The sequence below is a fragment of the Sorex araneus genome, chromosome 4, assembly GCF_027595985.1.
Source record: "Sorex araneus isolate mSorAra2 chromosome 4, mSorAra2.pri, whole genome shotgun sequence".
Lineage (NCBI taxonomy): Eukaryota > Metazoa > Chordata > Mammalia > Eulipotyphla > Soricidae > Sorex > Sorex araneus.
This window is the reverse complement of record NC_073305.1, coordinates 176,658,197-176,682,932: the sequence shown is the minus strand read 5'-3', so window position 1 is coordinate 176,682,932 and position 24,736 is coordinate 176,658,197. Positions and strand designations below refer to the sequence as shown.

Genomic DNA, 24,736 nt, shown 5'->3' with positions numbered 1-24,736 from the left:
CGGGGTGTAGGAAGTGGCTCATGACTAACAAATCAAAGAGAGAGGGCAGAGATTACCATCACTGCATTGCTGCTCACTTAGTTATTTTGTGATTACATAATGAATTTAAGAGCGAAACTGCCGATTGTTTATATTTTCTATTCACTGATTTCTTCTCTTGTGGGTCTTGGTTGAATTGAGTCATTGGAGTCATGTGTGGGAGTTCTCCCTTTTCTGCCTCACAATATGTTGTCTTATACAGCAATTGACCTCTTCAGCAAGTTCTTTCCTCAGGGCTATTGGAAGCCTTAAAATCATCTTTGGTTGTGACCTCCTCCCTGTGGACTCCAGATCCAGATGTCCTCTGCTGGGGGCAGCTGCCTTTCTTTGTCCATTGGGCAGACTCTGGAAGTCTTTACCTGAGTCCTCTGCTGTCCTACAGGCTCTGCTGCTTTATCCTCACATTGACATTTTGTGTGTATGTCATGCAGATTAAACATGTGGTGCAACTTAAAATTCAAGACACATATAAAATATATTTGTATATATTTTATATATATCTTCCTTAAAGATACATATCTTCCTTAAAAATAATAAAAGATGTTTTCTAAGAATAATAAAACCACATTGATTTAGGTTCGTCAAGTAACATAGAGCCCCAAAGTAAATGATTAAGTAAATGACCTACTTGTTGCGATGTCTATTGCTTCAATCTCTCATGACTATTACTTTAAGCAAACAAATCTGTAGTGGCAAAATTCACTTCTCTTGAGTTTTGAGACAGTGTTCAACAATGACCTCAAAGTCCACAGTCTGATAAGCAGAATCTCTATGTCACTCCTATTCTCAACATTAAGAACTATTCATATATCAGTTTTACCTTTTACTAAAATTTCGCATGTTCAATTCAGAATGTGAACTCCTCTAAACTGTCAAGACACAATGACTACAGCCTTAAGACTTTTGTTCCTCCCTCTGTTTCCTTCCAACAGAAGAAACATTTCTCAAACGTCTGCAGGTGCTGGGGCTGGGGGTGGGGTGGGGATGGTTGGAAGTGGCCCTTTTCTGGAATAGTTTGAAGTGAAGGAAGAAGGAAATGGAAAAAGTTGAAACACACCTGCTAAGTTTTACATTAGCCATTACAAGCTGGACAGTTAAGGAATATGGTTTTCTTGACTTGGTGTAGAAAGGAGTACTAGGCCAGCCATCTCTCACTTAGTTTTCTTACTGTGGATTGTCAGGGAAGTCTTGACCAGGGAGAGGACTGTTTGCCTACCAGGCATACCCTCAGGCACTCAGTTCCTTTGGGGCTTCTTCTAGCTTGTCTTTAGTCTGTCCCAGTCCACCTTTCATTTTGAGGAACAAGGAGGAGCTGATAGCTGGGTACCCTCGGCTGATCTCAGCTGGGCTACGCTAGACTGCTGGACTTGCTCCAGGTCCTGGATCCGAGTAGGACATTCTGGCATCTCTTGCTCCTTGGTCGCTAGTAGCCTAACAAGGATGTTTTCCCTGTGTGCAGACTCTTGCAGCTGTTGCTTCAGTCCCCATAGCCAGTTACATCATCAGCGTGAGAAATCTGCCTGCCCGCCCTCCAAAGCATGCACAAGTGCTTCATATTGCTTCCAGGGCAGAACCTGATGGCCTCACTCAGAACTCTTTATTTTCTTCCTTACTTAGGTCTGTTTCTTTCTTTCCCTTGCTGGGGCTGTTGGGCAGCGTGGCCTGTGGGTGACCACTTTCACCTCTGCCACTGGAGCCTCCAGATCCTGTGGCCCTGGGGGCGGGGTCCCCTCCCTCCTGAGACCCTGTTCTAGGTAGGTGTCCTGAACAGTCCCCAGATCACTCCTTCCTCCTGCACCTGGGACCCACAATTTGCTTTCTGCACCCCTAGACGCCCCCCCTCCAGCCCTTGACGCCCCAGGAGCCCAACAGGGTCCACCAGGTCACTGAGCCTCTCAGGACGCCAGTGGGGTGCACTCCAGAGCCATTCCTGCCTGTCCTGGAACTCTCCAGACCTGCCTGAGGCTTCCAGGTCCTGTCTCTGAACCCAGACCCTTGCAGCAGCCTGCGCGCGCACCTCTCCCCTTGCTCCTGCAGCGCAGCGCGACCCCGGGACCCAGCTGCCCGACCCCGCACGTCAGGGCGGCCTCCTTCTCCCTGCACTGCTCTCAGGGCCCCAGACCCTCCTCCTGCACCACAGGGCAGCTCGCTCTGCCTGGCCAGGGCTACAGTCCGCGCCCTCGGGCGGCCCCACACCCCCAACCCCAGCGCACCCCGCTGTCCCCTAGGCGGAACCCATGCCCCGCTGCCGCTCATGGAGAGCTCAGACCGCAGAGCCTGGGCCCGGAGCCCCCACCCGCTGCAGCGCGGGGCCAAGTCAGCTGAGTCCTCAGGAGATCTCGGCAGGGGGCTCCTGCCAGCACCACCCAGGGCTCCCGTCCGTCTGCAGTGGCGGGGCAGTCCCCCCTTTCAGAAGGTAAGGTCCTTGATGCCCACTCCTTGGGCCCGGTTCTCCGGGGGAGGGCACTAAGGGGTCCCTTTCACAGCTCTCAGCACCCGCCCCAGGTCAGGGGCCTCATCTCCAGGCATGGAGTTCTGGACCTGACGGGCAGGGCTGGCACTATGGAGCCCCAGGGGCGACAGGGCTGCGGAATGGGGAAAACAGAAAAAGAAAAAGCAAGCAAGCAAGTAAGCATGCCCCGCGCAGTGACCTTATTTATTTGATTAATTTTTTAAAAAATCATTTCTGGGCCACATCCAGCTGTGCTCAAGGTTCTGTACTCAGGAATTACTCCTGGCTGTTCTTGAAAGCCATGTGAGAGGCCCGGGATGGAACTCGGGCTAGTCTTGAATAAGGCACAGGTTCCACCAGCAGCTGGACTATCTCTCCTGCCTCCTGATCAAATTTTTTTTTTAACTGAGGTTGTGTAATCTCCAATACCGTTACTGATGGTTTCTCATGCATGTAATTTTGATGTTCATCTCACTCTCAAAGAGATCCCTCCTGAGTCATTTTGAGAGATCTGTCTGACTGCCTGCCTCCCTGTGAAGCACAGGAAGTGCAAAAAGACATCCCTAAGGGGAAGCAGATTTGTAGCTATGACTAGTTTCTGGCTCCTGCCAGCCCCACACCCCACAGCAGGGCTGCTCTCTAGCTTTTGAACCTGGTCTCCTTTAGGCTGTAATCCATCTTTTGACCAAACCACTGCTGAGAAAAGCAAAAAAAAAAAAAAAAAAAAAAAAAAACCAAGCAAACCAACAAACAAAAAAAAGGGGGCTGGAGCTACAGCACAGTGGGTAGGGCAGGTAGGGCGTTTCCCTTGCAAGCAGCCTACTCGGGTTCGATTCCCAGCATCCCATATGGTCCTCTGAGCACCGCTAGGAGTAATTCCTGAGTGCAGACCCAGGAGTAACCCCTGAGCATAGCCAGGTGGAACCCAAAAAGCAAAAACAAACAAACAAACAAACAAACCACTGCCGAGATGCCAGCAGGGGCTGCTGGGAGCCCAGCTCTCCTGGACACTCCTGGAGATGGACCTGACCTCCTGGCGGGCACAGCCACAGGAAAGAGGACTCACCCCTTCACACTGCGGTTTCATATTGTCACATGCAGGTCTGGGCTTAGCAATGATGAGGAAGTTAATAAAGAGCAAGACTTGTCATTGAGTGAGTTGGGAGGAAGAACCCAGTGGCACCCATCCTCCATCCAGTGACAGTCAGACAGTCCTTGAAGGCTGGGCTGCAGAGACAGAAGCTTCTTACCTTGGCCCCAGGAAAGGCTGGAGCCACTCTTGTAAAGGAGGACCAGGAAGTCTGCTACATAAAGATGTCACATCTGGCTATGTCCCCTGTGACCTTCAAATCCTCATTAGCATCTGCTGTACCAAAGTGTTTGATTGTAGTTCTAAACATTTTAGTGGGTTTTTTTTCTTTTTGGATTGCACCTGGTGATGCACAGGGATTACTCCTGGCTGTGCACTCAGAAACCACCCCTGGTGGTGCTCAGGGGACCATATGGGATGCTGGGATTCAAACCCGGGTCAGCTGAACGCAAGGCAAACACCCTACCTGCTGTGCTATCACTCCAGCTCCAGTTTTTTTTTTTTTTAATATTGGATTTTCTCCTTTCTTCCTTGTTGCAGGGAGCTTAGATTTCTTGAGTAGCACACATCACAGTGCTCCCGAGGCACTTCCACTTCTCTGTCTTTGTCTTGAACTTCTCTTTTGTGCTCTGCTTCTATGTTAATCACTATATCCTATGTTAATCACTATATCCCATGTTAATCACTATATCCCCAGATCAGACCCTGCTGTGACTTGTAAAGTCAGATTCTTTTGAGGACTCTGGATTTTGTACATGCAAGTGAAATATTCCTTTTCCCTTTCCTTTATGTCCTTTGCATAGTTTACCTTAGAGCAATGTCCCTTTTGTATAGACACAGGAAGACAGTTAATGCGATGGCTTTGTAACTTGGGAGTTAATTGACTCCTAATAATATTTACTTCTGGGCTTCTGTCATATTTACTTAACATAAGCCTCAGTACCCTTAATTCCTAGCACCCCGAAAGGAAGGTTCGGATAAAGGCCTTGGACTGACCCAGGGCAAAGCTGTAAACTACCTTGGCATTGAAAAGGGATAGGCCAAGGGTCATAAAATGTATAACAAGTTAAGAGCAAGGTCCTGGACAAACTCTGTCATGACCCAAAAAGTAGTAAAGATCTTCTTTTAGCCTGGTTGGTAATCAGTCACCCTATATTCCAGTCTCATTGCACCTTATTCCAGTCTCCCAGTCTTACTTATAGAGAAACTCCTATATCATTTCTCATGATCCTGGATAAGGATCCCTCTGAGGTTAGGAAAAGCTAATCTGGACTGAACACTGTAATCTGAGAGATTATAGATTACTATAATCTCGCTATAGATCGAGATGTCCCCAGGGAAAGACACCCTTTAAGCTTAATCTATCTCTTAGTTCGTCCATACAAAATGACTAGAAATATTTAGAAGTAAATTTCAGATGACTTTTTCAATGGATTTGGACTAAGGAAAGGAGAACTATGCCCTTCTATGGAATTCTGCCCATGAGTGGATCTCGCACCAGGATGAGGTTCTGCCTAGAAGAGCTTCCCCTGAAGAGAGGATTTGGCATCTGCACCTTGTGCAACCACAGCTATGTGTAATTGTTGCCACAAACCCTCCGAGATTTCTCTATAACCAAAGCTGGGAGACTGGAATAAGGATGTGGTGAGACTGGAGTAAGCATAAGCGGTGACTGAGTACCTACCACCTAGCAGCCCTGCTCCCTCCTTCATTGGCCCCTTGGCATTGGTCTGCCAGGGTGGGGAGGTGGCTCTTGGCCATATTTTGAACTCACACCTACCCAAACTGCGAGGTAGGTATGAAGGAGAGGCCGGGCTATGAGATAACTGTCAGAGTTGAAGCCAGGAGGGAGGTGGAGAGTGCTCTGGGCTGGTGTTTGAGAATGCTGAGTCACGGTTGAGGAAAGCTTGAATATGGAACCAAAGAGAAGAAGAATGAGTTCATGAAGTGTCTCAGGATTTTGCTCAGTTCTGAAAATGGTGCTTGTAATAAACATCTGGCAGGGGTGCGACCGGGCAGCGACTCTCCTGGGAGGTCTCGCCCGGGTTCAGGAGGTTGGTCCCCGGCTGCTCGCCCAGCTGGAGTGGCCCAGGCCATGGGTCAGAGGAAAAAGGAAACAAAAAAGAGGAAAGACGTAAGATGAAAGACGAAATAGGGCCAAGCTGGTTGATTGATCAGTTGCTGTTTATTCCATTCTCTCCATGCACCTGTTCCAGTCTCTTTGAGCTCCCCATTCTAGTCTCACACTGCCCCTCACTCCCAGCTCCTCCTGTCTCTCCTAGCCCCTCATTCCTCCATCCCAGCTCTCTGGATTCTCCTCTTGACAAATCTCTCTCCCCCCTCCCCTCACTGTCTCTCTCCACCTTGCCCTCTGGGCTACACTCAGTCTGGTAGCAAAATCAACATAAGAAAGCCCTTACTGAGTGCCCACCAGGTTCAAAGAAAACACCACCTAGAGCCCTTCCTGGCCACCCGCAGGCAAAATACCTGTTAAAGTGCTTTTCTCCTTTCCTCAGTCCAAAAACTCCATCAACATCTTTTTTTTTTTTTTGCTTTTTGGGTCACACCTGGCAATGCACAGGGGTTACTCCTGGCTCTGCACTCAGGAATTACTCCTGGTGGTGCTCAGGGGACCATATGGGATGCTGGGAATCAAACCCGGGTTGGCTGGGTGCAAGGCAAACGCCCTACCCGCTGTGCTATCGCTCCAGCCCCCTCCATCAACATCTTAATACTAGTTATTTTTGTATGGATACAATAAGAGATACATTGAGGCTTGTAGGGCAGCTCTCCTGGGAATATCTTGCCACAAACTCAGATAACAGCGGTCAGGGCCAGATTAATCAATCATTCCTAACCCTAGCAGGTAGAATAGGTAGAACATTAGATGAAGGACAACCATGTGAGCAAGCCGGGTTTCAAAAAGGGTTCAGCACAATCAGCCATATCCACACAGTGACTAAGCTCATTCGCAAGAGTTTAAGATGCCGCTCTATCTAACGTTCATCAATTTAAAGAAGGCCTTGGATTTTGTTGAGACTGAAGCAGTCATCAAAGCCCTAGCCAAACAGGGTGTTAAACTCAATACATCAAGATCCCCCGAGAGCTGTATTACGAAACCACCAGGATTTCACCATTCTACAAGGAAGTGATCATTGATGTAAAGAGAGGGATTCTGCAGGGTGATGCCATTTCATCGAAACTCTTCAGTGCTACCCTCAAGAACATCATGCGAAGACTGGAATGGAAAGAAATGGGAGTGAAGATAGAAGGTCGGCAATTACACCACCTCTGCTTCACTGATGACATCATTCTCATAACACCAAACATTAGCCAAGCAGCACAAATGCTGGCTGACTTCAACCCTGAGTGTGGAAAGATTGGACTGCAGCTGAATCTAAACAAGACGATTCTCATGAAAAACGAACTAGTCACTGACGCTTCATTTGTTCTCAATGGAATGAAAATCTCTGAATGCAGCAGCTATGTGTACCTGGGTCGAGAACTCAACATGAGGAATGACTTGGCGCCAGAACTGCGCAGGAGGAAGAGAGCAGCGTGGAAAGCCTTCAAGAGCACCGAAGAAGTGGTTAAGAGAATGAAGAATCTCCAGCTCCGGGCACATCTTTTCGATTCCACCATTCTTCCTGTATTCCTCAGCTACCTGGGCCCTACAAAAACAGGATGAGAATGCAATTCAGGTATCCCAAAAAGGAATTGAAAGAGCTATGCTAGGAGTATCACATCTCACTCAAGTGAGAAAAGGAATCCAGAGTTCCGTCCTCCGTCAATGGTCAAGAATCAGGGACGCTGTCTCGTTTGCCAAGGCATCAAAAATCAGATGGGCCGGACCTGTAATGCAATGCAGAGACAACTCCTGGACTAGAGCTGTTACCGACTGGATTCCATGGGATGTCAAGAGACCGCATGGCCCATCTCTATGCCAGGGTAGCACATAGCTTGCCCTGGGTGCATCCCATCCCTCTTCAGGACCTGCTTTTGAGGATGCTAGGAAGTAAGGGCAGCTGAGGCTTAGGTCTTAGGTTGAGAGAACAGCTGCCCAGGAGAAAAATATGTAGAGTCAAATGATTCCCAGGTTACAAAAGCATAGCATTTGCTAAGTCTTCCTGTGTCCATACAAAAAGGACATGGCTCTGAATAAACTATGCAAAGGACTCAAGGAGAAAAAAGAACAATATTTACAAGTCAACTGAGCACAAAGAAAGAAGTTACAAATAAGCACAGAGGAAAGGGAGCACTGTGATGGGAACAACCCAATAAACCTAAACTACCTGAGGCTATGTTATCCTACAGGTGCTAATTGACTAGTTCCTTAGAAGTTTGGGAGAAGGTATTGGACACTCCACATAAAATAGAACTTGGAGAATTTCTGAGGCAGTATTTGAGAGTCACCAAATAGTATGGTGACTTTCTATGGTAAAGTAAGCGGTGATAGCAGGAGGATGAAAATAAACCTCCCCCAAAAAAGTGTGCAATCACCCATTTCCACAGAAAAATTAAAGAACTCTTGCTGATTGGCCCTTGAGAAAAACATGGTCAAAAAGGGATCCCGAGGAGTCTTCAATAAGCCTGTGACAGCATTTGCCCAAGATGCTGGGTCAGTGTGTGAATTTACATAGAGGGGCAGTGGGAACTGGTGTTTCCAGAATGGACTCCTGGAATAATGGGGGTGAAGAGGATGAAAGGGAAATGCTGGGCAGGTGCCCTGCTAGGGGCAAAGAGTCCAAATGAGCAGGAAGGTTGGTGCTACCATGGCATCATGCCAAAGAATTCTGACAATGACTGTCAGCACACTGATTGTCAGGAAAACAAGATGATTGATTTTAATAATTAAAACAAGGACAAAACACAAGGCTGGATGACTAGATGACTGAAAAACCACAGCAAGCACACGCTTGGAATCTTTTCCAAGTTTCCAGAAATGCCACTCTTAGAATCTGATAGGATGAGCAGCAGCTTCCCAGGGAAGGGGTCTCTTAACACCCCCCTAGGGCAAAGGTCCTCTCTGGGCTGGGGAGGTAGCTCAAGGGGCTAGAGCCCTCAAGGGGTTAGGAACCAGCACCTCAGGGTCTCCAGAGCATCTCTGGAATGGAAGTCACCCCCCCACACCCCAACCCTGGTCCCAGAGGCAACACTGCTGGTCAGGTCCTGGAGGGGAGGATCTGGCTATGGGAGTGCAAGTGACCACACAGAGCATCAGAGCTGCCCACCCTGAGCTGGGCTTAACCATCACACAGTGCTTCTGTCTGCAAGCCCTGTGCTCATGACAGACAGGATAGCTCCTATGGGAAGGTGGAGGGTCACCAAGGAGGTGGTCCAGACCCAGCACCCACAATGTCATGGTCCCCCTAACTCTCACCCATGGCCACATGGGGTATTCCTAGTGGCCCCCTTTGTTTATGTTGATCTTATTGATCTCATGCAAAACCAGGGCTGTGTCACTCACTCAGCTACTTCCCTGGCTTCTTCCTGCTCCCACACTGAGGCGCATTCCTGTAGGATGCACAATCCTCACATGTCCACCGAACCCCCAAACTCCAGGATTGACAGGACTCGTTTCTGATCACTCTAAACACAGCCTAGACATCCTTGGACATGATCCCCTACAAAATGAGGCACCGTAGCTGAGTCAAATCTGATCCCCCCAAACTCCCCTGCATGTCTTTTTGCCCTACAGAGTAGAGGGGTGTGGCTGAACACAGATAGACACCCAGTGGCCTGCATAGATGGAGACATTCCATCACTCATATGCAAAGAAGTTTCTCAGACCCTCGCATAAATGAGGAAGTTTCCCTGAGCAGTGAAACAAAGGTGGAAGTGGTGCCTTCTTTACTCTTCTCCCCAGAGTCACACTCAGGGTTACATCTTCCTGCCTCTGTGGTTGGGGTTTTGTGGGCCAGATTCTTACTGGGGTGTTTTCTGGTGTTGGAGGAAGTGTTTGGCTTTCACAGGGGTTCTGTGTTCACAGTCAGAGACTGGGGGGGGGGGGGGCGGCGGGGGGTACATTGTGAGAAACTGGAGTACAGTAGAGGGACTAGGGTCCTGGGTCAGGTGCTTTGTGCCAAGACTCAGGGGTGTGATCCAGGGTGAGGCTGCCTTACCCTTTCACTAAGGGGGTAGGCAGACTGGGGTCTGTTCACATCCTCTCTGGGGCGCGCTTCCTCTTTTTCCCAGTCAATTCCATTTTTTCTGGGATCCCATTTGGGGGCTCCCCAGAGCACCCCACTAGAACCTTGTTCAGAGAAGCACTAGCCACAAGCTTCCTGCCTTGCTTTACAACCACACACTCGCTGGCCATCTGCTGAAGCAGGAAGGCAGCCACCTGAGAGCGGGAAGCGGGTGGGAGCCCTGGAGAGCTGGGGTGGAGGTGGAGGGGTGCAGTGGGGAGAGGGGAGTGGGGCAGATCCATCCTGCAGGACCCGGAGCCCGGGGCTGGAGTGAGCAGCGGGTGCTTGGTCCAGGGCGGAGCAGGGCAGGAACTGGCGCCCTCCGAGCCGGGCTCAGGCCGCGTCCAGGACCTTGTCCTCCCCGCGGGCGTCGCTCTCGGTTCTGCAGGGCTGTGGCATCGGGGTGCGCTCCCCGGCACCGCGTCCCGTCTGCGCCCCACAGGGTCCCGAACCCCGGCTCCGAGTCGGGTTCGGGCGCGGCTGGGCGCGGGCCGCTCCTCTCCGCCGGCCTCCCAGGGCCTGGCACGTGCCGGCCCCCAGGGGGTTCCCAGGGTCCCGAATTCGCCAGCTGACAGGGAAGAGCGGAGGCGTGGTTGGTCCAAGGATCCCGGATGATGTCACGGGCCGGGACGGGGCACTACAAAAGCTGGCGCGCAGGGCACTCTCTCCCAGATGCTCTGAACCAAAGTTCTCCTTAGCCTCCGACTGTGATCCGCCGCCAACCCCGATGGCTCGGCCCCGGGCTGCGCTCAGGCTTCTCCCCGTCCTTCTCCTCCTGCCAGGGGACGCGCCGCGGGCAGCGCCGAACCGTGCCGGTGAGTCGGGACAGGCGCGGGCCGCTGGACGCCTGGGAGGGGTCGGGAATTCAGGGTCGCGCGCCCGCGCCCCTGCTCTGTCCCCCACCGGCTGGGGGGGGGGGGAGTTGGCGTGCGGAGGAGGGTGTTGGGTGGGGGGTTGCTCTTCTTTGGGGGCTGCAAAGCCGCGAGAGAAAGACGTGCAGAAAGAACCAGAAAGGGGGAGGGCGAGAAGGGGCGCGCTGAGCGCCCCCAACCCCGTGGGTTCCGGGAAGCCGGAACTCCGCGAGCCCCACGAAAAGTGCGGGACCCGGTGTGGGGGGAGGGGGTCTCAGCGCGCACCCGCGGGAGAACAAGTTCTGCCCAGTTCTGTTCCGAGGGTCCTTTCCGCGCTCCCTCCCGCCGGCCCCGCCTTCTGCTCAGCTCCCAGGGGCGCGACCACCCTGCACCCACTAAAGCTCATTTCGCAGGGGGCAATCCAGCCTCTCCCCCCTCCTCCCCCCCCCCCCCCCGTCAAATGTAGCTGCCTCAGGCCCAGCTACATTTCATTAAGCGGCTTCCTTCCGTCCTTCCCCGTGGACACAAACACAAATACCCAGTCCGGGAGGGGGGCAAGAGGGAAGTTCGGAGATGGAGGAGTCTGTGAACTTCTCGAGGGAGGGGGGAGATGAGAAGCTTCTAAACCCCGCTTGGCAGATGAGTCAACCAAGCAGCCGCTTTTCCCCGTAAAGGCAGGGAAACCACAGGCAAAGAAAAAAAAAAAAACACCAAACTAGAAGAGCAGAGTTCTCTGAGCCCATAGGGTGCCAGAAGGTGTCCAGAGATGGCGCCCCCGCCCAGGAAATCGTTTGTGGGTAGAAGGGTCTTAAATAAGCCGAGTGGCTTCAGGGTGGAGCAAATGGTTATGGGCCACTGCCCCTGCTTACTGCAGACTGAGTTTCCACATTTTAGGAGTTTCTGAGGGCACCCCGGGAAGCCAGAGCTGACACTGAGGATGGGGGTGGTCCATTGCTGGGGTGGGCCTGCCACCCTCTGTGCAGCTTCCTTGTTCCTTGTGGGCCTGCTCAGGCCATGCCAGCTGGGCATGTGTCTCTGTGACCTGAGGGAAAGGGTGGAGGCTGCTCTGATGCTCCATGGCCTAAGCCTCATCTCTAGCAGCCCCAGACCTTTGCTCCTGAATGGGGTGGATTTCTCTGCTCCAGGTGGCATGGCGGTGCATTTGTCAGCCTGCAGTCAGGACTGCTGTGACTCTACATAGTGACTTTCCTACCACACATCCCTCTAGGCCCAGAGGCCCGTGTGTCGTGTGACTCAAGAAACAAGCGCAGCCACACTCGGTCACTCCTTTCCTATGGATCCCTTCAGCCACCAGCAGAGCTCGGGACTCTTAACACAGACCCATGTCTAGACAGCTGAAGGCTTTATGTGTGCCGTTTGCAGGAAGTCTTGGGAGGTGACGGGATGGTGTTCACACCCAGCCACTGTAACGTGGAAACTCACCTCTGTCATTTCATACATATAACACACAGGGTTTTCATTCTATTTTGAGAAAGAGCAGACAGGCTCAGATGATGGCACTTGGTTTCCCTCTTGGTGACCCCAACTACAAGTTCACTACTAAGATTTTTCATTCCTGTTCCAAAATCAGGGGATGTTGGGGGCTGGAGTGATAGCACAGCGGGTAGGGCATTTGCCTTGCACGCGGCTGACCCTGGTTCGATTCCCAGCATCCCATATGGTCCCCTGAGCACCGCCAGGGGTAATTCCTGAGTGCAGAGCCAGGAATAACCCCTGTGCATCGCTGGGTGTGACCGCCCCCCTGCAAAAAAAAAAAATCAGGGGATGTGAAATAATCACTGCAGGGGCCCCAGAACCAAATGTCTACTGGGAGCAGGGCCTGGGTTACCATTATCTGTTTCCTCCCCTGTCTTCCTTCATGCAGCACATTTTTTTTGTTTGTTTCTTGTTGCGCCACACTTGACTGTGCTCAGGGCGTACTTCTGGCTCTGCGCCCACGAATTGCTTCTGTCAGGCCTCAGAACACCATATATGACGCCAGAGGAATCAAACCCAGGTTGGCTGCATGCCAAGCAAGCACCCTGCCTGTTGTATTAATTCTGCACCTTCCCCGCCACCCCCTCCCCTACCCATGCAGCACTTTTACAGCAGGGGATTTTGATCATGCTCGGTTCCTAGGGCAAATGTAGCTCACACACTGGATCCAATATTTAAATCTGGGCACTTTTTTTTTTTTTGACAAAGAAAACAGCCTAAGTTTTTCATTTTTGGTTTTCTTTTTTTATATATAATGTAGGAGTATGCTATTTATTCAGCCATTGATTAAGCTGATTGCATTGGGCATGAACTCCACATTACTTTTTTTTTATTCAGAATGTTAATTTTATTTTATTATTTGTTTATTATTATTTTTCTCGTGAGTTATATAATTTTTCTATTTGTGTTTCTGTCATACAATGATTGATCACCCCACCCTCCAGCAACTCATATCTCCCACCACCAAGGTCCCCAGTATCCCCCATCCCACCCCTCCCCCAGCCTCTATGGTAGACAGTTTCCCCCATACTCTTCTTTGTATCGTTTGTTATGGATAGCATAAGATGTTGCAGCCTCGCTCTCCTGGAACTGTAAAATTTTAGATAATTTTAGACTCTGGAGAAATCTCTGCAGTGAACAAAGCAAGCTGCTCGATTGAAGATTCTTTTGTGTGTCTCTGGATCAGGGTCATTCAGCAGGTTAAGTAGCAGCCTGGTGACTTCCAGGGTCCCGTGAAGACGGGGAGATGTGAAGGACCAGCCCATGCCCTATCCCTTGAGGCCTGGAGTTTGCCGGCACTGAATCGACATACTTGCAATTTTCGTTGAGTTCTGGAGGTTAGCGGCGCTGGGGTTCTTAGGGGGCAGGTGGAGGGACAATGCCTGCCCCCGTCTGAAGCACCCCAGTGAAGTCGGCCTGGCTTAAAGTCTGGAGGCATCTCTGCAGCAAGCTGCTCAGTTCAGAGATTTTTTTTGGGGGGTCACACCTGGCGATGCACAGGTGTTACTCCTGGCTCTGCACTCAGGAATTACTCCTGGCGGTGCTCAGGAGACCATATGGGATGTTGGGATTTGAACCCGGGTCGGCCGCGTGCAAGGCAAACGCCCTACCCGCTATGCTATCACTCCAGCTCCTCAGTTCAGAGATTCTTTTGTGTGTCTCTGGATCATGGAAATCTGGGCACTTTCTACTGCCCACTGTAGACAGTGAAAGTCACCTGACTCCTGGGGAGGCTGAGGAATCACTGAATTTCTCAGTGGAAAGGTTCCCTCCTGATCCTGGCCTCTCCTGGCAGTGCAGTTCCAGAGCTGAGAAGTGGGTCAGTTCTGGAAACTAGAGATAGGGCTTGGGAAACATCAGGCAGCCTACTTTTTTTTTTTTTATCACCATGTGGAAACTTACAAAGTTCTCAGGTTTATGTCTCAGTTATACCGTATTCAAACACCATCCCTTCACCAGTGCCCATATTCCACCACCAAAATCCCCGGTATACCCCCTGCCCCCCACCCCAACTGTATAACTGATGAATTTCACTTCATTTTCTCTTCACCTTGATTACGTTCCATATTTCAACACAAAACTCACTATTGTTGTGGGAGTTATACCTCCCAAACAAGATAACCCTATTAAGGAAGCATTTGATAATTAGTTTTCCATTAAAAGATTGTATGTTTTCAGGTTTTAGAAAAGGTCGCGTGGCCACGTTAGCGGCCGCGCGGCTTGGATGTGTCCTAGTCCCGAATCCTGGAGCCGTGTTAGTTGCTGCTCAGCGTCGCCAGGGCTCCATCTGGAGAAGGTGTGCTGGCTGCACCTCCTCCTTCCGGCTCCCCGGTGTTGTTGGCCCCAATTAAGGTCTGGAGCATTTTCCGGGCCAAGTTGCTCACCAGAATGCCTGGCCGCTTCTCTGTTGAATGTGGCAAGATGGCGCCGAGGGTGGGTCGAGGGCATGACTTCCGGCGGCCGGGACCACTTGGAGTTTGGGCTGGTGGGCAGCCTACTTTTTATTATTATTATTATTATTATTATTTGCTTTTTGGGTCACACCCAGCGATGCACAGGGGTTACTCCTGGTTCTACTCTCAGGAATTACTCCTGGCAGTGCTCAGGGGACCATATGGGATGCTGGGTTTCGAACCCGGGTCAGCCGCGTGCAAGGCAAATGCCCTATCTGCTGTGCTATCACTCCAGCCCCTTATTATTATTATTATTATTAAATCAATGATACAGTTGTAAATTTGTTCATGATCAGGATTCAGTGATACAATGTTGCAGCACCTATTCCTTAATCATTTCCCACCACCAATGTCCCCAGTTTCTCTCCCACCACTCCTACCTCCACCACTTCCCTAGCCTGCCTCTAGGGCTGGCATTTTCCCTCTCTCTCACTCAGTCTCTCTCTCTCTCTCTCTCTCTCTCTCTCTCTCTCTCTCTCTCTCTCTCTCTCTCTCCCTCCCTCCCTCCTTCAGTTCTTTCTCCTACCCCCTTTTCCTCCATAGCCACCTGGCATAGCCTTTGGTTACAGGAAGACAGATGCTGGGAACCGGCCAGGTGGGCATTAGGGACATATCCATGAGTAGATGACTCATGCCGTCAGAGAGCTTCTGGTCTTGCTCAAGAGCAGGCAAAGGTGGGACAGTAGATTTTGGCTACTAAGGGGAATAGAACATCAGGGATGGTCCTTGCTCTCCCAGCCCAGCCCTTCAGAGATTTACCTCCTGTCACAGAGATAAAGGGAACATGAGACCTTTTCTCTCAACCCCTTACCTCAAGGCCAAGTGAGGAAAAACACTGTTCTGCTATTACTTTGATCCACTCACTATAGGTTTCTCAGTATCCCAAGATGAGAATTTCAGGTCTGCTTCTCCCTGTTTCTACTTAGCACTTGGCAACACAGCAGAGCATGGCAAGCTCCCTGTGGCATATTCGATATGCCAAAAACAGTAACAATAACAGGTCTCATTCCCCTGACCCTGAAAGAGCCTCCAGTCATTGGGAAAGACGAGTAAGGAGAGGCTGCTAAAATCTCAGGGCTGGGACGAATGGAGATATTACTGGTGTCCGCTCAATAATCTTGTATCACTTGTCTTCCCGTTGATCTTAGATTTGCTCGAGCGGGCACCAGTAATGTCTCCATCTGTCCCTGTCGAGTGCTAGTGTAACCCAATGATATCTGCTCGCTACAGGAACAGGAAGAGCCTCAAACCGTTAATTCAGGGTTTTAACAAAGAAGTCTGACCATCTCATTGGTGGGCGGCCACACTGTCTTTTGACATCCCGTGGAATCCAGTCAGTAACAGCTCCAGTCCAGCGGTTGTCTCTGAATCACATTACATGTCCCACCCATCTGATTTTTGATGTCTTGGCAAACAAGACAGAGTCCCTGATTTTTGATCGTTGATGGAGGTCGGAACTCCAGATTCCTTGATTAGACGTGATACTCCTAGCATAGCTCTTTTGATTCCTCTTTGGAATACCCGAATAGGGCTCTCATCCTGTTGGCGAAGGCCCAGGTCTCTGAGGTGTACATTAGTGCAGGAAGAACGGTACAATCGAAAAGATGTGCCCAGAATCATAGGTCCTTTGTCCTCTTAACCACTTCTTCGGTGCTCTTGAAGGCATTACAGGCTGTTCTCTTCCTCCTGTGCAGTTCTGGCGCCAAGTCGTACCTCATGTTGTGTTCTCGACCCAGGTACACATAGCTGCTGCATTCGGAGATGTTCATTCCATTGAGAACAAATGGAGTGTCAGTGACTAGTTCATTTTTCATGAGCATCGTCTTGTTTAGATTCAGCTTCGGTCCGATCTTTCCACACTCAGGGTTGAAGTCAGCCAGCATTTTTGCCGCTCGGCTAATGTTTGGTGTTATGAGAACGATGTCATCAGCGAAGCAGAGGTGGTGTAGTTGCCGTCCGTCTATCTTCACTCCCATTCCTTCCCATTCCAGTTGTCGTATGATGTTCTCGAGAATGACACTGAAGAGTTTCAGTGAAATGGTATCACCCTGCCGAACCCCGCTCTTTACATCAGTGATCACTTCCTTGTAGAATGGTGAGATCCTGGTGGTGAATCCGTAATACAGCTCTTGGAGGATCTTGATGTATTGAGTTTGAACGCCCTGTTTGGCTAGGGCTTCGATGACCACTTCAGTCTCAACAGAATCAAAGACCTTCTTTAAATTGATGAATGTGGGGCTGGAGCGATAGCACAGCGGGTAGGGCGTTTGCCTTGCACGCGGCCGACCCGGGTTCGAATCCCAGCATCCCATATGGTCCCCTGAGCACCGCCAGGGGTAATTCCTGAGTGCATGAGCCAGGAATAACCCCTGTGCATCGCCGGGTGTGACCCAAAAAGCAAAAAAAAAAAAAAAATTGATGAATGTTAGACAGAGCAGCATCTTGAACTCTCATGAAACTTCAAAGAGTTTGGTCACTGTGTGGATATGGTCAATCGTACTAAATCTTTTTCGGAACCTGGCTTGCTTGCATGGTTGTCCTTCATCTAGTGTTCTGCCTATTCGGTTCAGGATGACATGAGTGAACCACTTGTAGATGACAGACAGCAGGCTGATTGGGCAATAGTTGCTGATGTCATGGATGTCTCCCTTCTTGTACAACAGAACGGTTCTGCTGGTTTTCCACTGAGACGGAACCTTGCATTCAGACAGGTAGCATGTTAAGTGTCAAGCCAGTGTATTGATGAGTACTGGCAGCAGATTCTTCAGGTGTTCAGGTCTGACCTTGTCTGGATTGGGTGCTGTATGTGTCTTTACCGACAAAATGGCATGTCAGATTTCAGAAGGGAGGACATTGGGAATGACTTATCCATCCTGTGGAATTTGGTATGTGGGCAGGTGGACGTCAAAGAGATTCGAGTAGAAGTCGTGAATAATCCTTTCCATTGCCTTTCTGGAAGATGTGATGGATCCATCAGGACTTTGGAGGGCAGTAATCTTGGTCTTGTAGTTGGCAAAGAACAGGCGAGCATTGCAAATACTTTTCCCAGCTTCTGCCACATCGGCCAACACTGCTGCTCTTCTCTCTTTGAGATCTTCCTTTATTGCTTCTCTGCACGGATTTGCAATATGTATTCGATATGCCAAAAACAGTAACAACAATGAACCTCATTTACCGGACACCGAAAGAGCCCCCAATACGGCAGCATTAAGAAAGATGAGCAACCCCTTATCTGATGGGTATTGTGTAAATATCCTTTCCCATTCTGTGGATAGTCTTTGTATTCTGGTCACTGTATCTCTTGCGGTGCAGAAGCTTTTTAGTTTAATGTAGTCCCATTTGTTGATCTCTGTTTTTACTAGATTGCTTAGTTCCATGTCACCTTTGAAGATACCTTTATCTTCAATATCGTGGAGGGTTTCGCCGACCTTGTCTTCAATATACCTTATGGTTTGTGGTCTAATGTTGAGGTCTTTAATCCATTTTGATCTGACTTTTGTGCATGGTGTCAGGTCAAGGTCTAAACCCATTTTTTTGCATGTGGTTGTCCAGTTGTGCCAGCACCATTTGTTAAAGAGGCTTTCCTTGCTCCACTTCACATCTCTTGCTCCCTTATCAAAGATTAGATGGTCATACATTTGGGGTTGTGTGTAGGGATATTCCACCCTGTTCCATTGGTCTACGGCTCTGCCTTTGTTCCAGTACCATGCTGTTTTAATTGTTACTGCTTTGTAGTAAAGTTTGAGGTTGGGGATGGTGATGCCTCCCATCATCTTTTTCCCAAGAATTGTTTTAGCTATCCTTGGACGTTTGTTATTCCATATGAATTTTAGGATTGCTTGATCCATTTCTTTGAAGAATGTCATGGATATACTTATAGGGATCGCATTGAATCTGTATAATGCTTTAGGGAGTATAGCCATTTTGACAACATTGATTCTCCCTATCCACGAGCAGGGTATATGTTTCCATTTCCTCATGTCCTCTTTGATTTCATGGAGTAGCGTTATGTAGTTTTCTTTGTAAAGGTCTTTTACTTCCTTGGTTAAGCTGATTCCGAGGTACCTGATTTTCTGGGGCACGATTGTGAATGGGATTGCTTTTTTCATGTCCCTTTCCTCTGCCTCATTGTTTGCATATATGAAGGCCATGGATTTTTGGGTATTGATTTTGTAGCCTGCAACTTTACTGTATAAGTCTATTGTTTCTAAGAGTTTCTTAGTAGAGGTTTTAGGCTTCTCTAGATATAGTATCATATCGTCTGCAAATAGTGAGAGTTTGATTTCTTCCCTTCCTATCTGGATGCCCTTAATCTCTTTTTCTTGTCTAATAGCTATCGCAAGTACTTCCAGTACTATATTGAAGAGGAGTGCACACCACATCTTTTTTATCCAAACATCTTTCATTAACATTTGGGTTATTTCCATATCCTGGCCCTTGTAAGTGCTACTATATGAATATAAGAATGTATATGTTCCTCCTATTAGTGTTTCCATACTCTTTGCTTAGATATTTAAGCCTAGAATTGCTGAATCACATGGTACATCTATTTTTATCGTTTTGATAAATGTCACACTGAGTTCCAAAGGATCTCACTGACCTGATTATCTCTTCAGTGCAATCCAGTGGACCTGGGCAGAGACAACATCAAAAACTTAGGACCTGTTAATATCAGTGGCATTTGGCAAAGACCCATATCCCAAATGAGCATAGCAAGACACAGTATAATGAAAATGGTAACATCAAAGACAAGAGACAGTGCTAAAATCAATGGTAAAATGTACATCATTGAAGAGCTGGAGCGATAGCACAGCTGGTAGGGCATTTGTCTTGCATGTGGCCGACCATGGTTCGATTCCCAGCATTCTACATGGTCTCCGAGCACCACCAGGAATGACCCCGGTGCATTGCCGGGTGTGACCCAAAAAGGAAAAAAATGTACACCATTGAAAGTAATAGAAATAAGACTACAACAAGTTTTCCTAAGAGGAGATCTGTAGGTCAGATAGTGACCGTCATGATATAGTGAAGAGCTGAATGCAAAAGAACTCAGACCAAGAGCTCTACTGAACTAGGAGATCATCATGCTTACTGGAAAGAGTGACAGCTTATCAGACTAACACGAGTTAAAGGAATACATAATCACTTAATCAGTCTTTCAAGAAACCCTGTAGGAACATTACAAGAAGAAATAAAATTGTACTTGGAAGCAGCAATAGTTTTTTTAAAAAGTGTTGGGGGGACTGGAGCGATAGCACAGCGGGTAGGGCGTTTGCCTTGTATGCGGCCGACCCAGGTTAGATTCCCAGCATCCCATGGTCCCCTGAGCACTGCCAGGAGTAGTTCCTGAGTGCAAAGCCAGGAGTAACCCCTGTACATCACCAGGTGTGACCCAAAAAGGAAAAGAAAAAAATGTTGGGGAGAGGTGGTGCTGAGAGATGAGAGAGGTTAAGTTACTTACCTTGTATGCAGCCAACCCGCACTCAATCCCCAGTACCTTATGGTTCTCAATCCCCAGTACCTTCTAGTTCCCTGAGCACCCCTGGGACTGATCCTTGAACAGAGAGGCAGGATTAGCTCCTGAGAATCATCGGGTATGACTCCAAAACTAAAAAAAGAAACAATAATACATAGTATGGGGACCAGGTATATGTCTCAATAGTAGAGCACTTGCCTTGCTAATCTGAGTTTTCTCTACAGATATTTGTTCTCTCCGCTATACCTTCACCATACCACTTGAGCCCAGCATTGGGCAACCATGGTGTGATGTTCAAGGTCAGCTGGATGCAGATACTTTTCTTTCCTACAACTGTGGAAATGACAATGTCAAGTATATAAGTGTCCTGGTTGTGATGGTGTCTGACACAGAGACCTGGAAACAACAGATTGCAACGTTGAGAGATGCAGGGCACTCGTTCAGGCAACAACTTCTTGACATGAAAAAGGAAAATTTGATTGACTGGGGTAAGTTGGAGAAGTCCAGTCCAGAGGAAAGCAGACTCTAAGGTTAAACACTATATAAATATTATATATATGCATGTTTAGAGTATCATATTTCTAAGGAAATATTTTTTGATCACTTGTAGCAAATTATTTATGACAAGCAACATAAAATAAATTATTCAGGGCCTGCTGTAAGGAGAGACTTAAAGGATAGTTGAAAAAATTGGAAATAATGATGGTTGGAAGGTGAAATGGTGTTGGAATTGGTGGTGGAATATTGAATGCAACAAAGCTTCATGAACAATTTTATAAAATAAATAAATAGAGTATTTAAAAACAAATAAATAAAATATGGTATCTGTTAGGCCAGAGAGATAATACAGCCAATAAGACTTGCCTTGCATGTGACCAACCCAAACCCTATCTGTGACACCCATATTTTCCTCAGGGCCTATTAGGATTGATCCCTGAACCAGGAATAATCCCTGAGCACCACTGGGTATGGCCCCAAACCAACAAATAAATATATGTAATATATATGTAATACATACGTATAATATCTATCCTCATATAGGAAGGCTTTTTCTGCATTTTTTTTTACAAGACTGTAAAGGTATTAGAGTGAAAACCATTTTGTTTACCCAAGGCATAAAGGAGGAAGGGTCAGGAATAAACACCCTTTGACAGTGGGATAACATTGAATCATTGTTGGTGAAAATGACAAAGATTATACATATCAAGGTACAGATTAAACCTCTGAAATCCATAATATTGACAAACAATGAGAATTTGTGATACTTCTAAATTTCAAAAAAGGTAGCTCAAAGGATATGACTGAACCAAAGCATTTGTAAAATCAGTGTCTGTCTTCTTCTCCTCAGGGGCAGGCTCTGTCTGCCTGCAGGTAATGTTGACATGTCAGAGAAACTCCAGTGGAGACACTAATGGATTCTGGGAGTTTGGCTTTAATGGACAGAAATCCCTCATCTTTCACCCAGAAAATGAAAAATGGAAAGTGGTTCGTCCTGGAGGCAAATCGCTTAAAGAGAAGTGGGAGAAAGATCGTGAGATGATCCCGTTCTTAAAGAGGATGTCCATGGGAGACTGTAAGAAGTGGCTTGAGGATTTCTGGTATTGCCAGGACAGAAACGGTAACTATGGAAGTAGGAGGAAGCAGTAGTTCTCTTGAGATGAGATTGACCTTCACTCTCAGGGTGTGGTGTGTGTGTGTATGTGTGTGTGTGTGTGTGTTCTTTTTAGAAAATATGGCCACAGTTGTGCTCTACCACATTCCTTTCCCAAATTCTAACATCTCTCCTCATCTCTCATATTTTTGTCACTCAATATAGATGTTTATACTGAAACAACTTGAAGCTTCATTTTATTTCCTGACATTTCTTCTTACTGTTCCTACTTCTTACTCACACTTTTGTCTATCCTTGTCTATTTCTGGGAATCTTTCCATTCCACCTCAACACTCAAGTCCAGAGAGAACGTCTTTTTTTTTTTTCAATTTTTTATTTTTAATTAGTGAGTCACCGTGAGGGTACAGTTATAGACTTATACATTTTTGTGCTCATGTTTCCCCACATACAAAGTTCGATAACCCATCCCTTCACCAGTGCCCATTCTCCACCACCAGTAAACCCAACATCCCTCCCCCCCTCCCCAGTCCCGTCTCCCCCCACCCCACACTGCCACTATGGCAGGGTATTCCCTTTTGTTCTCTCTCTCTGATTAGGTGTTGTGGTTTGCAATAAAGGTGTTCAGTGGCCATTGTGTTCAGTCTCTAGTCTACATTCGGCACGCATCACCCTTCCCCAGCATGGCCTCCGACAACATTTTACTTGGTGTTCCCTTCTCTGAGTTGCCCAGAATGAGAGACCAGCCTCCAAGCCAAGGAGTCAGCCTCCTGGTACTTATTTCTACTATTCTTGGGTGTTAGTCTCCTAGTCTATTATTCTGTATTCCACAGATGAGTGCAATCTTTCTGTGTCTGTCTCTCTTTTTCTGACTCATTTCACTTAGCATGATACTTTCCATGCTGATCCACTTATATGCAAACTTCATGACCTCATTTTTTCTAACAGCTGCATAGTATTCCATTGTATAGATGTACCACATTTCTTCATCCAGTCATCTGTTCTAGGGCACTCAGGTTTTTTCCAGATTCTAGCTATTGTAAACAGTGCTGCGATGAACATGTAAGTGCAGATGTCATTTCGACTATACTTTTTTGCTTCTCTGGGATATATTCCTAGCAGTGGTATTGCTGGGTCAAATGGGAGGTCAACCTCTAGTTTGAGAATCGTTCATATTGTTTTCCAAAAGGGCTGAACTAGTCGGCATTCCCACCAGCAGTGTAGGAGGGTCCCTTTCTCCCCACATCCTCAGAGAGAACGTCTTTACTCATCTTCATGTGTCGTCTCCTCTTCTGTCCACTGAAGAGTGACAGCTGAACATAGACCCTTGGAGGTGGGACACATTCCATCTTCCCTTCCTCCCTTAGCATATCAAAGAGATGCACAGAGCAGATTAGACTATTTATTCATTGTGGCAGAGATAATTATTGGGTGCAATAAATGTGAATAAAGTGGCATGAGCAAGGACTTTCTCTGCTCTCTTCATTTCAGGGCCATCAACTCCATCCTCAAATCCATCTCATGAGCCCGGACTGGGAGACTTAGCAAGGAATTCCACTGATGTCTCCATTTCAGAACCACCAACCACAACTTCAAGTCCATCTGTCCCCACTTCAGCCATCATTGTCATTGTCATTGTCCTTGTCCTTGTCATTGTCATACTTATCATCTTTATTTTATTTTACTGTTGTTGGAAAAAATGTATCACTCTTTTATGGGATTTTTGTCCAAATATAATATGATTATATTTTTGTCCAAATATAATAATATGCGGGCAGAGAGTCTCTTGCCCGCACACCTGGCTCTCTTCCCCGGGGCCCCTCAGAGGAGATGGGCTCCAGCTTTTCTCCCCACCCTGAGCAGAGCTCCTGGCGGCCGAAGACCACCGGAACCTAGCTACAGCCATGCTCATGCTGGAGGCTTCTCTCTACACGTTCGGACAGGCCTCATGCATGAAGGTACCGGCAGAGGAACCCAGGTGTGTGTAATCCCATCAACGGCCAACATCCAGAGAGACTTAAAAGCAAGCTCTCAGAAGCACGAGGCCACAATATCTTTAGCCTACTTCTCCCTCTGGGAGAAACTGGCAATCTTCTGAGAGTTTCCTGCTCACATGGGACAGCCTTGCAAACTTCCCATGGTGTATTCATATGCAAAATCCAGTAACAAGCTGGATCTCATTCCCCTGACCCTGAAGAGCCCCCAGTGCAACATCATTAGGAGGGTCAAGTGGAGACAGACTTCTAAGATCTCAGGGAAAGGACGAAATGAGAGGTTACTGAGCCTGCCCAAGAAATCGGTGATTAACAGGATATTGTGATTGATTGATAATATGATGAAACTCAACCACCAATGAATTTGTTAATCACCGGTTTTTAATAAAATAAATGAAAAATAGAAATAATAATTTTGTTATCTTAATTGATTTCTCTGTGTGCCTTGTGGGTGTCGGTGATGTCAGACATCTGCACCTCTTATCTCCAGAGAGGGTCTTATACATGAGGGAATGAGAGGAGAGGTGAAGTCCAGATTTTCCCTGATCACCCTGACACTTTTCTGGTAGAAATAGACATCATATCACATGAGGAAGAGAACTTGAACACACTATCAGGTCTCACTGTTAAACCAATGGGAGGGAAGGGACTCAGGCCAATCCTTTGAATTTTTGAATGAATGGGCTTTGGCAAAACAAAGCCTGATTCAAACCAGTGTCTCTCTCTGAAGGTCAGTCTGCCTCCCTTGTTGGTGGCTGAGGATGGGAGGAGCATGTCCTAAAGCACTTACCCCTGAGAAGAGCATCATGGTGACTCACACAAGCTGTCAGGGCAGGGAACGCACCACAGTGCAGAGAGGGGAGGGGCTGCATTGTAGACCAACTTACAGGCTAAAGTCAGGGTTGAGTCCATACAGAAAGGGCCTTGGGTCACAGCAGGGGTGGCAGATGGTGAACAGAGAGACTGACCAGAAAAACCTTAGAGAGAGACAACTGGCGGTTCTGGCAGAGCCCGTGCATGCACCCAGGAGACTACCTCCTCCAGCCTCCGATCTTGAGCCACTGAGCAGCCCCTCACTGAGCAGATG

At 48.0% G+C, this 24,736-nt stretch overlaps 1 protein-coding gene across 1 annotated transcript in view; it reads left to right on the top strand.

Moving 5' to 3' along the window:
• The window catches only part of LOC129404380 (UL16-binding protein 3-like), a 37,573-nt gene extending 13,919 nt beyond the window's left edge, over positions 1-23,654 (top strand). The window contains exons 2-4 of the mRNA XM_055136745.1: positions 20,271-20,534; positions 21,395-21,664; positions 23,147-23,654. Coding sequence (XP_054992720.1) covers positions 20,271-20,534; positions 21,395-21,664; positions 23,147-23,397 — 785 coding nt within the window. The 3' untranslated portion in view covers positions 23,398-23,654. The remainder of the gene's footprint in view (positions 1-20,270; positions 20,535-21,394; positions 21,665-23,146) is intronic.
• The last annotated feature ends 1,082 nt before the right edge of the window (positions 23,655-24,736 follow it).